Genomic DNA, 14,538 nt, shown 5'->3' on the forward strand with positions numbered 1-14,538 from the left:
TAATTGATGATAACAATATGCTGTTGCTAGGTAATGCCCCTTGGCGCTTGGTCAAAGAGAGAGAAATGTGTAGGGGCAAACAGACTCCATCTTGGCATGGCTCTATGGGGCCCTACCCTTTTGTTTTAGGATAGGCTCAGGAACATCTCCATATATAATGGGGTCGGTTCATATCATAAAGCAAGTATCCACTGGCACAGTGCACAGCATTGCTGTGAATAGTCTTTGGCATTTTGCCCACTGCTACTAGGATAGGCTCTGGCATACTGCACTCTGCTGAAAAGTGAGAACCTGGCACTGTACTGTTTCTGCTCTTAAGGCAGTATTTGATAGGACAGGGTCTAGCATTGTGTCTTTTGTTATAAGGAGTTACTCAGGCATCTACCCTTCAATACCAAGGGTGGATTCTGGCTATATGCCCATTGGTGTTAGGATAGGCTCTGGCACTGTTCCCTTTATTCAAAAGATAGACTCTGGCTCTGTTCCCACTGTGGCAATGATAGGCTCTGTTGATTGATAGTTGGATAGGCTTTGGATGGGTGCTCTTTTTACCCTGGATAGGCCCGGGCATGGTGGCTTTTTTGTTGTTAGGGCAAACCGTGGCACTGTTCCCATTGTGCCAATTATAGGCTCTGGCATTGTGACCTTTTCTGATTTGAAGTGTCTCAAGCAATGTGTTGTTATCTATTTGGATGTATGCCTTTTGTTTTAAGATGAACTCTGGCACAGAGCCCTTCTTTCCCTTCTTGTTAGGACAGACCATGGCACTGTTCTCATTGTTTTTTGGGTAATCTCTGGTGATGTAGCTATTTCTCTTAGGATAGGCTCTGGCCCTGTGCCCGTTCCTGATGGGATGGGCTCTACCATTGTGCTCTTTGTTCTCTGGATGCACACTGGCAGTCGGCCTCCGTGCTGTTATTAAAGTCTCTGTTTTTATGGCCCCTGGTGTAGGAGAAGGCTCTCAAGCTGTCTTTTCCATCTACGAATGTCCATTACTGTAGCGGTAAGCCCTGGCTCTGGGTCAAAGACATTTGAGGATTTGTGACACCGAACAGTGGACTCAGAAAGTAATGCAGTGTTGATTTATTTTCCTTTACAGCAATCCCTTCAGCACCTCAAAATGTCATCTCCAGCGTGAACGAGACCTCACTGATGTTGGAATGGTCTCCACCTAAGGAAGCAGGAGGACGTGAAGATGTGGTCTACAATATCATCTGTAAAAGCTGTGGAGCTGGGCGAGGGGCATGCACCCGCTGTGGAGACAACGTGCAGTTTGTACCACGGCAACTGGGCCTCACCGAGCCTCGCGTCTACATCAGTGACCTGCTGGCACACACCCAGTACACCTTTGAAATCCAGGCCGTCAATGGAGTATCGGACCAGAGCCCCTACTCGCCACAGTTTAATGCTGTCAACATTACCACCAATCAGGCCGGTGAGTCTTACCGTGACGCGGGAAACAAGTCCTACCTTCACCCCATCTATCTGCCATGCTGTGTCTACTCGCCTTGTTCACAGTGTTGTATGATGAAAACGTAGAAATTCTGTTTTTGAGTATGTTTGGAGAATATTTCGACCTTACCTGAGTAAAACACTTTCTGTCTACTTTCACTTTTACTTTGCTACATTTTCAAATGCAAATGGCTACTTTTACTCCCATGTATTTTACTAGACACCTTCACTACTGCAATCTTAAACCAGAAAACAACCGGGCAGCACAAAGATGTACAATACTTTGCCCAGTCACTTTTCTAAAGTACAAGTTTCCTCCACTTTAGAAAAGAATTGGAGACAACTGAATCATCGACAGTTATTCCAAGTACACCTCGCTGCAGCCTGTCAAATGGGGCGGGGCTGGACTCTCATGATGTGCAATCCCAGTCTCGCTTACATCCACATCTAATGCTGCTGTTTTCTGGGCATCACCACTCCAAGGCAGGTTATGAATTAGTTGGAAAGTCCCATGAAAAACCAAAAGGCCATTCCTTTGAATGTGAAACTAGAAGTGCTAAAGTCTAGGTGAAGTGCTTTATTAATTATTCAATAAAGGGAAGTGTATTTATTAGAGTTTACTTTGATGACTACTGTTAATATTAAAATAATTCTGTCAGATTTCAAATAGTTAAGTATTATTTGAACAAAAATGTGGGTCATTTTGCATTCCAAGGAACAATTAAAAATGCTTTCCATATAAATAATTTGTAAGTAGGTGTTCATGTTATAATTTCACTTTACCACTGGGTTTTCAGGAATGGATTAAATAAGGAGGTCTGAACTCTTCTCCTATTAGCACCTACACCATTACATTAAGATACGTCCACACAACTGTTTTTGTGTAAAATGGTGTTTTTAAATTAAAATGTTCTCGGTCCACATTTACTTTTATGAACTATCAGCATCCTCACTGAAATAACCAAAAATGCATATTGCGTAGACGTCCACTGCCATGTGAGATTTTTGAGCTCTTTCGAGACCCTCCCCAACAGTGCTGCATGCTGAAACACAATTGTCATGTCCGTCAGCGAGGTGACCGCAGGTTCACAACCCCACCAAGGCAACTGCAAGTTCACAGCCTCCCCGCGTAACTCGTTTGTCACCTGATGGGTGATGCAGGGAAAATTCTAACCCGGCCACTGACCTGGCCCCGTCCCTGCTCGTTTGCTGTGTCTGTGTGTATTGAAGTGGTGGCTCGTGTCTGAATAAATACCCTGACTGTTCCTGTTTTGATTGGAATAAAGTTGGTTTTCTTGAAGCCTTTGGACTCGGCGTCTTCTCTCGGGTACAGGATAGAGCCTACAGTAAGCATGCGGGCGTCAGCTGTAAAATTCTTAAAGGGGCAGTAATGTCACCAGACAAAGGATTTATTGCAAAACTGTACCAAATGGTATCTTACTGAGTTTGGCGCAAGAATACAGTATTCATACTGTACAAAATGCAATTATAATGCATACAGGCAGGCAACACAAGAAAGCATCTCTTCTATTCCCACTAATTTGAAATATGTTTCTCTTCCATGCATGATGACCAGTTAGGGAATGAGATGTTGTGATGAGCAGGATCCAATCAGGGAAGTGCCACATAATGAACACAAACATATCAGTGTGTGATTAGAGTCTGCATGTACGCCCATCGAATGCTTCAACGCTGTATTCTTAGAAGTCTATGGCTCTGGGGAATGTTTTCAAAAGTCTCTGTTTTCAGGGTTTGAAAATGCCCTTCCGCCATGCATCCTACCCACCTACATTACCACTTACACAAGAGCTACCAGCCTTTTCCTTGTCATTGTCCACTTGCTTTGTTCCTCACCCACACCTCTCCTACCATTGATGTTCTCCAGCTCTGTTTTGAATGCCCACTAGACTGCAGATGTCACAAGTGCTGCATTGATGGTGCCAATTTAATCCCTTTGCAATTGAATCGCTCATCAGGAGAGTATTATATTGAAATACTAGCTGTCCCCCACAGCTCCCCCTGCGTAGTACTGAAACAGGACAAACTTTAAAAATCAATAAAAAAAATGTAAAAAATGTAATAATTTGTATTGAGAAGAATTTATATTGATAGCTTTCATATCTTGACATACAATATTGTTGGGTTTGCTATCAGGGGCGAGAATGTAGTTGTGATCTCTTTGCTAAAAATGTAAAAAGTTGGCAAGGTATCTCTGGCCAAGTGGAAGGTAGGTACGTTCCAATGTCAAACACTGGCACTGTATCTGATCGTGTTCAGCTCTGATGGGAGAGCGTCCCCCATGTATATAGAAGAACACGTGGCTGTGATTTCTCTACTAATGAGCAGGTACCCTCTAACACACACGTAGCTGTGATCTCTCTCTTAAACATCAGATGTTATTCTTTAATAACCTCTAGATGATAATGTCTGCTGAACAAACAGGTATCACTAGCTAAGTAGAGGCAAGGTACGCTCCAACACGTGGCAAGAGGTACAGTGACTCAAACAGAGGCTGGCACGTGAGTGAGTGAGAGGCTCCCTACTCCTGAGGTTCCCCCTTCCCTCAGCCCACAGTTATTCTCTCAGAGTCATGCAGATAAATCGGTGCCGCAGCTGAACTATGATTCTTAGAGCGATGAAAGAAGTTGCAAAATCAACCAGAATGTTCAGGCAAATTATAGAAAAAAACCCGATCTAAATGCGTTAAGTAGTTTTCTCATTCATTAGCTAAGCGGATGTAAGATACGCCCCGAGGCTGACACGTGAGTGAGGAGGGCCTCAGCCGGCTACGTCTCTCTCGAATTCACGCAAATAAATCAGTACCACAAGCAAACTATGATACTTAGTGCAATGAGAGAGGCCATAAAGTCAACCGGAATGTTCAAGCAAATTATAGAAAAAAACCCGATCTAAATCTGTTAAGTAGTTCTCTCGTGAAAAGCAGACAGACATACAGATAGACAGACATACATTGGATTTTATATACTGTATATAGAGATGTAATGATGACAAATTAGAAATTAAGAACTGGACTGAGTTACTTGCAATGTATTGGGAGAGAGTGATGGTGAGGTCTGCAACTGAAAAGTGACTTTTGAGTTTTGTGGTGAAACACAACATGAAGCTCCTGATGTACAGTATGTGTCATGGGAGCAGCTGGCAGTTCCACTTGTTAACACTCACACAGCTGTACTTGTTGAATGTTTCCTATTTCATCTTTTTGTTTCTCAGTATCAAAGCACATAAAAAGAGGACACCATGCAGTGTCATTTTTATCTCATCTTTAAAATGCCACTTAATTGACGAGTCACTCTCTTTCTGATCTTTGCTCCATGCGTGCTGTAAGCACATCAATGTGTCTGATTCTGGATTCTACCCGATTGTTACTTTTGAGCATTGACAGATTTTTTTTTAGGTTGGGGAGGTGGATGAGGGTTGACGATTGCAAGACACACAAACACCCGCACTCTCACATCACCACCCCCATCCTCTCTGCGTTTGGCTCTCGCACCACTTTACACAGAGACTGGGACCGCATTGTCTTGGGATTGTGAAAAGCAGCACCAGCAAACCTCCTTGGCTTTCTTTCACACGTCTGTTTCCCCTCTGTTTGCGCTGGCGAGTTTTTAAACAGCAGCGGTGCACATTGACAGTTGATAATGCCCTCTCTGACGGGCCCATTCAGTGGATCAGCAGGGGAGGAGGTCCTAATTGGTGCTCGATTAAAGCTTGGACAGCTCTTCTTTTCTTTCTTTTCACCCCGCCTCCTCCACGATGGGGCCTGATGGGCTCCCCAATGTTCCTCGTTAGTCTTAGCAGCTGCAAGAAAGAAAAATGAACCAAAAACGTGGCCATTCAGTCAGATGCACCAAGTTAGCCGCGCTTCTCTGCACTTTGTTTTTGTTGTGAGAAAACTGTAAATATCAGCTAATATGACAAAAAATTAACAATGGTGAAGTGTTTGGGGGATATGCACAGGCAGGCAACAAGGCTTGGTGTGGATACGTTGGTGCTGCTGACTCCACTCTACTTCTTATTATACTGAAGTGCACAAAAAGTCGCAGCCAGAAATAAAAACTCCTGAACAGGTGGTCTTAAAGAAAGGCTGCTCGCCTTAAGCTCTGGGTTTGCTGCCTAGCACGTTTAGATGAGACTGCAGCTTATGTGCACATTAGAACAAAATATAATTGAAAAAGGTACATGCAGTGGCATATGTCTGCAAACATATACACAGCGTGCACCGCATATGCAAACAAAAAGGCAGCTTTACCCAGAAGCAGTGGTGCCTATCAAATGAAAACAGAAGACACATACACAAGAAAGACTGCAAAACTGTTATCTATTAAATCAGAACAGGCTCACACATAGGGGGCATTCGTTAGGGGTAAAACATCTGTGCCAGTACCTGCAGCTAATTACCATGGCATATTCTGTGGGGATCAATTTAAGCATTGTTTAACCAGAATACCCAGAAAAATTCCTTCACAAAATGGAAAAATGTATAAAGAGTGTGTTCCGAAATTTGGCAGTTTTGTCAGGTAGAATGGTTTAGAGATTAGGGCACCACGATGTTGCCAACTCATTCCTAGCCTCTCACTCAATATGGGATTCAGAGGAAGCCTGTGCTCCAAGTTAAAAATGTAAAACATCGGTATATCTCCAGCTTGAGAGGCTTTTGGTTAAGGTGTCTGGCAGATGCATTCAGCTGCCGCTTTATTAGGTCCATCTGCTTGTTAATGTAAAAGTTCTGTTCTTTCAGACACCTCATAGTGTGAGCCCAACCCATTATATCAGTATTTACAGATGTGGCATAGTGCAGTGTTTCTTAAACTATGGGTTGCGACCCATGTCTGAGCTTGTCGTGAACCACAATAGTACTGAACTGGAAAGGATCATGATCAGTTTGTGGAATACCTTGCAATGGGTCACCACCGGCATCTTAAGCAAACATCACTGCTCCACTAAGAACTGCATCTGCGATTCTCTAAGGGACCATTACTCAGAACGACAATCGGTGGTAATTCTATAAGGGGAATCCCCGGGACAACGATCAGCGGCGATTTTCCAGGGGGAAGGGATGACGATCGGTGGAAGTTTTACAAGAGGGATCCCCTGGATGAATACAAGACACAAAAAAGACAAAAATTGGGTCACAAAAAATAAAATATTGGATAGTGGTTTAGTTGTTATTCAACCACAGTAATGGACAAGTCACTTTGACCATGGTGTAATTGCTGGTGTCAGACATGACGGATCCAGCATCTTAGACACAGCAGCCTTCCTTTGCCTGCAGTCTCTACAGTTTACTGTGAATGGTGCAATAAACAAGAAATATTCAGTGAAAACACCTTTTTCTGTGAGAGAACTCAAGGAGGATAACCAGACTCATTCCAGCCAGCAGAAAGGCCACAAATTCTCAAATAACAGCTCTTTATAACAATGGACTGCAAAACGGCATCACTGAATCAATGTAGCAGATAAACTACAGTACCAATATAAGACCCAAACAGGTTCCTGTCAGCAAAGAACAGGGCAGTGGGGTAATAATGGGCACATAATGACTGGAAATAACTGGAAAAATGTCATCAGACCCGACAAAACATAAAACCATGGGGATACTGTGCCTGGAGTGAAACATACAGACTGGTGTTGGTACTCCAGCAGTGTGACGAATGTTGTCTTTGCACGCATTAGGCCACTTACTACCAGCTGACTAGGCAGGCAGAGTGGCGTAGTGCTTAAGGCTTTGGATGTCAAGCCATGAGGTTTTGGGTTCAAATCCTGCCACTGTCAGTGTGTGACCATGAGCAAGTCACTTCACATGCTTGTGCTAAAATTAAAAAAACAAAATAAATGTAAGCAGTTGTATTTCAAATGTTGTAAATCGCCTTTGTTAAAGGCTTAAGCCTAATAATAACTAAGTGTCATTGGAATGTCAAAATGTACTCAGGTATTGTTGTCGACCATAGGCATCCCTTTATGAATGTATTAATAAGCTTGTTACTTATATTCCTATCCAAATCATTATATATTTTTATATATATAGTGTCTCAGCCAACTCTGCACCCAACTACACACAACACCCTGAACTCCCACTTCTTTTAGTTTGATGCCCAACCTCTCAGGTGGCACCTTATAAAATATTTTCTGAAATTCAGCATAAATAACATCATAAGCTCCACTTTGATCCCATCCTTTTGTTGCTTCCTCATAGAATTCCAGCATTTTTGTAAAACACGACCTCCCTCTTTTGAACCCATGCTGACTGCTCAGTAAAACTCCTGTCTTTCCCATGCGTTGCTCAATCTTATCTTATAAGTATTTCCATTATTTTCCTGTGAGGCACATAAAGCTTACTGGCCTGTAGTTGCTTGGATCTGCACTGTCACCCTTTTTATATAATGGGATAATATTTGCTATTTTACAGTCCTTCAGAATTTCCCCAGTGCACATTGACTTCCTAAAAATATGCGTCAAGGGTTTATATCTGTACTCACTAACCTCCTTAAGAACTCAAGAATAAATATTATCTGGTCCTGGTGATTTGTTTTATTTTAGCATATTTAATCTGAGCAGCACTTCTCCCTCTACATTTTCTTAATCCCTCAGTACCTCCTTAGTTGTCCTTTTTACTGCTGGGAAGTTATCCACTTCCTCAGATGTGAAGACCTCAGAAAAATGTGAGCTTACAGCATCCGCTATTTCACTGTCTGCATCTTTTAATTTCCCTTTACTATTCCTCATGCACTTCACCTCCCTTTTGACTGTTCTTTTACTACTAAAATACTAAAAGAATCTCTTTGGGTCATCTTTCACCTTATCTGCTATATTCCCCTCTATCTGTCTTTTAGCCTGCCTAATGTCCTTCTTAATGGTTGCCCTCATGTTCTCATATACCCTACCATTCACATTGGAGTCATTAGTTTTATATGCCTTATACAGCTGTTTTTTCCTTTGTAGCTTCTTTTCCAACTCTTTATTAATCCACTGCAGAGATTTGATTTTATTTCCTACAACTGTAATTCCAAATTTAGGTATGTACCTGTGCTGCATTAAATGTAAAACATTTTAAACCTGTTCCACTGCTCCTCGACTGTCACCAACCTTAAAAGCTTATCCCAATCCATCCTCCTTAAACTTTGCCACATCAGCTCAAAATTCACCATTCCAAAGTTAAACTAAACAGTTTCAGTCTTAGCAGCCACACACTTCCAAAACACTGAGAACTGCATTATATTATGGCTATACTATATATATTATTGTTGCTTGTTTGTCTCATATATACACTCTTGTGTAAATTAATTGAAACAAACTCATCACACCCAATGCAAATACCCAAAATGCTGAAGCTTGAATACACTGAGTCATTGAAAACGTCTTCCAGAACTTCATTGCTTAACACATGAGTACATTTACAGTTTTAATCAGTTAGGCTTGTTTCAGAAAATACATCTCAACAAACTAACCATAGAAAGGACACCAGTCCAACACGGAGAATATTCACATATACACCCAAAAAAGGCCAGTCGTGTTGATGTAATTAGACAATCCTAGGGATGGGTAAGGAGACAAAACCTATGGGCCCACAAGAAGAACATGCAAACTCCAGATAGAGTGTAACAGGACTGGAAATTAAACTACTGCACCATCATGAGGCTACATACGCACACGGTGTATGGAAACATTCTCACACCCCCACTTAACTGATATGTATATCGTGTACACATAAATGAAGTCCGTCTAGAATACACAAAGCATTTGACAATGAGTGTCATCATTAAAGATGCTTCGTACTGTAAGCCTTCACTGGTTATCTGACCTGTGAACAGGAGATAATAGCTTAGTGCAAACATTACAGAGAATTAAAAAATGCTGTGTGTGTGAATAATTAGGCCCCTAATGATACACACACCCCCTAATTGTGCTCATTATTGGCCTGACTAATGAGTAGCATACGGCTGTTCCTGTTCAGTGAATAATGGTGACTTTCTGGCTAGTGGCTCTTTGGGTCAGAATGAGCTGGAGCAGGCTGCAATATATTTCTTCAACTAGATGTAAAGTCTACTGTCTCATCACGCATCAGGGATGGGAGCATCCAGCAAGTCTTAGATCTGTCCCCAATACTCGCCACTTCCTAAAGAAGAGGATTTGTACTTTTGTTCATGTAGTTTTTAGCTATGTCTGTATTAAAGGGTTTTACAGAATACTTCCGAGTGTTGCACATTTGTGAATTTACATACTGTTTGAGGATGTGTATAGATTCAAGCAGGATCCGCAAAGCAGGCAACACAAATATGAGTTACTATTGCATGGGTCCACTACGTCCCACCAGAACAACTGGTACGAGCTTCAGTCATCTCAGCATGTCCAAACCACCATCCTTACGAGAGTCAGTCTGCTCATGCATTAAAGAAGTCATTAAAAAAAGCTCTTCTCAGAAGTTTGTACAAGTACAGAATTGGGATCAGATGTGGTGATTGAGAAACCCACTGACTATGAATAACTTCACTGTCCTCCTCCTAACACTTGAATGTGATCTGTGTACAGGTGTTGAAATGTTGAACGATATACCTGCTTGGGAGCCAGAATTAATTTCTGCCATGGAATTAAGATGATCACTTTGGATCATAAAGGACTAAATAGCATCAGTCTTGACATCTTCATGGATTGGGTAATTCAAACCACACCAGAACGCTTTACTGCTGAATTCAAGAACTTGGGCCTTTAGGCTTCAGTTAGTGCAGGCGGACACATGTTCATTTTGTTTAATTGTTAAGAAACTAATTTTTGTTCCCACTGATAGCTTTTGCTCTTTGCACCACATACATTGCTGCCATGTACATGTACAGTTGTCATAAGTGGTTTGTGCCCTGGAGTCTGACTGCAATGTCCTGTTTTGTGGAGATTTTAATGAATCATTCTTCACGTAACTGCCCTCACATGCAGGCCACTAATTTAAAATTATTTGTCTGTATAGCCTTGAGGCACAAATAAATGCTGTTTAGTAGTGGAAGGGTTTTGGGGTGACCTTATCCGAAAATATAAGATTCTTTGATTCCCCTTCCCAGTTTCTTTGTTACACAGACCCACTCTACCTCTGTCCTCTTATTCTTGCCCTCGCCTGGCCAGGAAGGAGACATAGCCTTGGCAGTCACACTCATCTTGCCACTGGAACTACGGATCTGACTTCACTTAGGACTGACTGCAACTGTGCTTCACTTCTTTTATTAGAAGACATCTCCTGTTTTCTCTATAACCGAGACTGCAAGACAGAGCAACAGGTCCAGCAAGGGGAGCAGGAAATGAACTTTTATTCAGTGATTATAGTCTTTAAAATTCTTAAATATTCTTAATGTACCAAAAGCAAAAATAAAAGTACAGTAAAAACTTGATTATCCATCAGGGGTCAGGACCGAGGCTGATACGGATAAGAGAAAAGACAGATAACAGAACAGCTACTTTAAAAATGTAGATTTGCGAATAGTCATGTTTATTTACAAAACTACATATATTATAGTTTTAATAAAATTAATTCATTCATATAATATTGTAACAACCAGCGTAATAAGCAAACACAACTCAGAGCTACTGGAGTTTTCAATGTTTTACTTGGAGTTTTTGTTTTGTAACAAGTGGTGCCCTTTCTTATACTCCGTTATCAGGGTTATGGATTACACCTCCAAAACAATAAAAGAAAGCTTTCCCTACAAATCAGTTTATCTCCTTCCACTCACGTTCTGTCTTTTTCTGTACCGCAAACACTACTGCTTATTGTCTCCTGACTCCCTACTCAAAACTTCCTTCCACTGCACCTCCCTTTTTCTCCTAACTTCTTCTGTCACTCACCCCTCACTGAAGCCCTTCACCCAGTCCCATCACTTACAGCACGCCACACTTTCTGCTCCCAAAAAGCACGTCATAATATATTAACAAAACCTAATATAACTGAATTTAAAAAGAAAATTACAATACAGGAGAACATTAACATTACCATCAGTGGTTTCCCTTTTCAACACATTTTTCAATTTTGTCGGCATCACGCTTTATATCGTTCACTGTTGTTCTTCCTACTCCATAAATTGAAGCGATACTTGAAGAACTTTTGCTGTTTTGTAAACATTTAATAATTTCAGTTTTTTTGTGACAACTCCTACACCCCACACTTACATTTATCAGCCATAACATTAAATTAAATTAAATACAAGATTAAATATAATAAAATAAAAAGCTATGGAACGCTGTTTAAACTGAAGGTACGTAATTAACACTGTGATTTGAAAATGCGGCCTGACATGTGGTGCTGGGGAGAAACAATATGCGCTAGCACAAGGGAGAGATGTTCTAATGTGCAGAGCACACGGCGTAGAGCGCAGCAGTAGAAGGCAGGCACTGGCATGTGCATTTTTTTTTTTGGTCCTGATGGTTAATCGAGTGACGGATAATCGAGGTTTTACTGTAAATATGTGTGGCAAAAATCAGTAATACAAGCTGGCTATTGTAGGAGTTGCCTTAGATACTGCTGAGCGGCACACTCAATCTGTGTGGCATTCTCTCTGTTCAGCATACACTGCAGCATCACACAGCACACAGGGGTCTTCTGGGTGACGGTGCTCTTCCTCCTTCTCGTTCTTCCTGGTTCTGTCTTTCTTCCTTCTTTCACTTTAAACTGCTGACTTTTTAAAGCTTGTCAGGGCCGAGATGAACACAACTAAGTTGCACATAGTGTAATGATATTTTGACAGACCGCGCCACAAGGTGTGCAGGCACAGAGATATTCAGTGGTTCGAGAATGTCGTTTATTACACAAGTTGGAAAGTCCAGAAAAATGACCATGGGAACTTGACCTTTATTAAAATATAAATTTGCTGTTTAAAGTTGTGGCCGTTTTCTAAGCCCTTCTTGGTTGTAAAAGGTACCTGTCTGCTTTGTGTGTTTATAACTTGGTGCTTTTACAAAGGGCAAAGATTCAAGTAAAAGAAAAAATAGTAGAAGTCATAGTTCTATGCTGCACTTTTTGTCTTTTAGCCAATAACTTAGAATAAAAGAAAGAAAACACATGTTAACCTTCTTGATTATATACACTACATAGTAAAACCATACTCCCTTGCAAATGCATAGACATCACAGTCCTGGAATATGCACGGCCATCCACAAACTCATTTGTTGAACTATAGCTGGAGTGCGCTGGAGGTGAGTTAGGGAAGTGCATGTGCGCTGTTTCCTTTGTATTGAGGTCCAAAAGCTGGTATCTATACCAGCGTCAAAATTTTTGTAGTAATCCAACATTACTGCCAAGTCAGGAGTTCATTTTTAGCCTACTAAAGGGGAACGGTCATGAACCCTTTGCAAAATAACAGTGTGAATCGATGTGGGCGTTTTTGTAAAAATATCCAAAGAAAAGCCTAGTGTTGAGGTGGAGGAAGAACAGAAATCCCAAGGACCAATGTGGCGGTTAGGGCACAGGCTGGCCATGCACAGCATAGCACACACTGCCACATTGATTCTTGGCATTTTGAGTTATTCCCTCAAAGTCAATACGAGACCAGTGATGTCAACTTTTTTCTGGAGATTTATACAGTAAAAACAGCGTAATTGTTTCATGCAACCATTTTTTTAAGTTTCCACATAAAAGAGTACTTTTAGCTATTAAACGATAGGAAAATGTGACTGTTCCCCTACAATGAAAACCAAATGAGCCATGGTTCTGGGGCTAGCTGGTGTGATAAGTGTTATCTACAACTTAATGTCACAAAAGCTAAAGGTGATAATGATAATTAACTATTTATATAATGCTTTACCAGTTTACTCAAAGAGTTGTACATGAACAGTGGGGATCCACTTCAACCACCACCAATGTATAGCACCCACCTGGATGATGTGGTGGCAGCCATTCTTGAAGCAGTATGCGCAATACACATTGGCTGTTAGGAGGTGAAGGGGTAAGAAAGATGGTTAGTCAGTAAGACACAGGGGATGAGTAGGGGGGCCAGAATAACCAGGACACCGGGAAACACCCTACTGTTTTTGAAGGATGCCCAGTGATCTTTAATGACCACAGAGAGTCAGGACATTGGTTTTATGTCTCACCTGAAGTACTATGCCAGTTTTTTCAGCACAGTGTCCTTGTCCCTGCACTGGGACATTGGGATTCACATTCAGACCACAGGGTAAGTGCCCCCTGCTGGCCTCACCAACACCTCTTCTTGCAACAACCCAAGCTTCTCTTAGATGGTTTCCGATTCTGAGTACTGGCCGGGCCCAAACATGCTTAGCTTCAGGGGGATTACCTGTGTGCAGTGCAGGTGGGATGGCTGCTGATAATACCACATGTTCTCTATTTAGATAGATAGATAGATAGATAGATAGATAGATAGATAGATAGATAGATAGATAGATAGATAGATAGATAGATAGATAGATAGATAGATAGATAGATAGATAGATAGATACTTTATTATGTCCTCTCACACCCACAAATACGTACTGGTTAGGCTAATTCATAGTTGGCTCCTGCGTCAGTGGGTGGGCTGGGGTGAAATGTTGCCCTGCCCAGGGAGTCTTTCTACCCTGTGACTCATGCTGCTGTCCCCAAGTAACCCTTCAGTGGTTTGAGCGGGTGTGAGAATGTTATATTTTACATATAGCCCCCGCTTTTCATAACTGTTTCCACCTTTTTGGCCATTACCTGTTACATGCAGATATTTAAATACATTACCATCCCCTTTTTAAAATTCACCGTAGATATGTTAAAATGTATTAAATATGCATATTCAATTACTGTACATGCAGACAGATGTACATTTCATATACGTGCAGCTTCCATACTTGCTTTATGTGAGGTAGACTCGCAGGGGAGCCATTGTCAGTCCCACTACAGACATAAACTGCAAAGCATCTACAGGTCAAATATTTTGTTTTCTTGAGTGTTACATTACCAGGTGTCGACGTCCCCTGACTCATCAGCCTTGAATCTTTCATAGTGGCTGCTGTGGTCAAGTGTGTTACACTGCAGTTTAACGCTACAGGACACATTGCCTTGGCAGAATTTCTGCTACAGCAACATATGTGAATGCCAGATGCAAAAGG

General features: G+C 41.5%; 1 protein-coding gene across 4 annotated transcripts in view; it reads left to right on the top strand.

Moving 5' to 3' along the window:
* LOC114656266 (ephrin type-B receptor 2) overlaps positions 1-14,538 on the top strand; it is a 482,289-nt gene that overhangs the window by 356,200 nt on the left and 111,551 nt on the right. For all 4 annotated transcript variants that reach the window (XM_028807771.2, XM_051931087.1, XM_028807772.2 and 1 more), the window contains exon 5: positions 1,100-1,435. In XM_028807771.2, coding sequence (XP_028663604.1) covers positions 1,100-1,435 — 336 coding nt within the window. The remainder of the gene's footprint in view (positions 1-1,099; positions 1,436-14,538) is intronic.

Source organism: Erpetoichthys calabaricus, chromosome 8 (genome assembly GCF_900747795.2).
Source record: "Erpetoichthys calabaricus chromosome 8, fErpCal1.3, whole genome shotgun sequence".
Classification (NCBI taxonomy): Eukaryota; Metazoa; Chordata; class Cladistia; order Polypteriformes; family Polypteridae; genus Erpetoichthys; species Erpetoichthys calabaricus.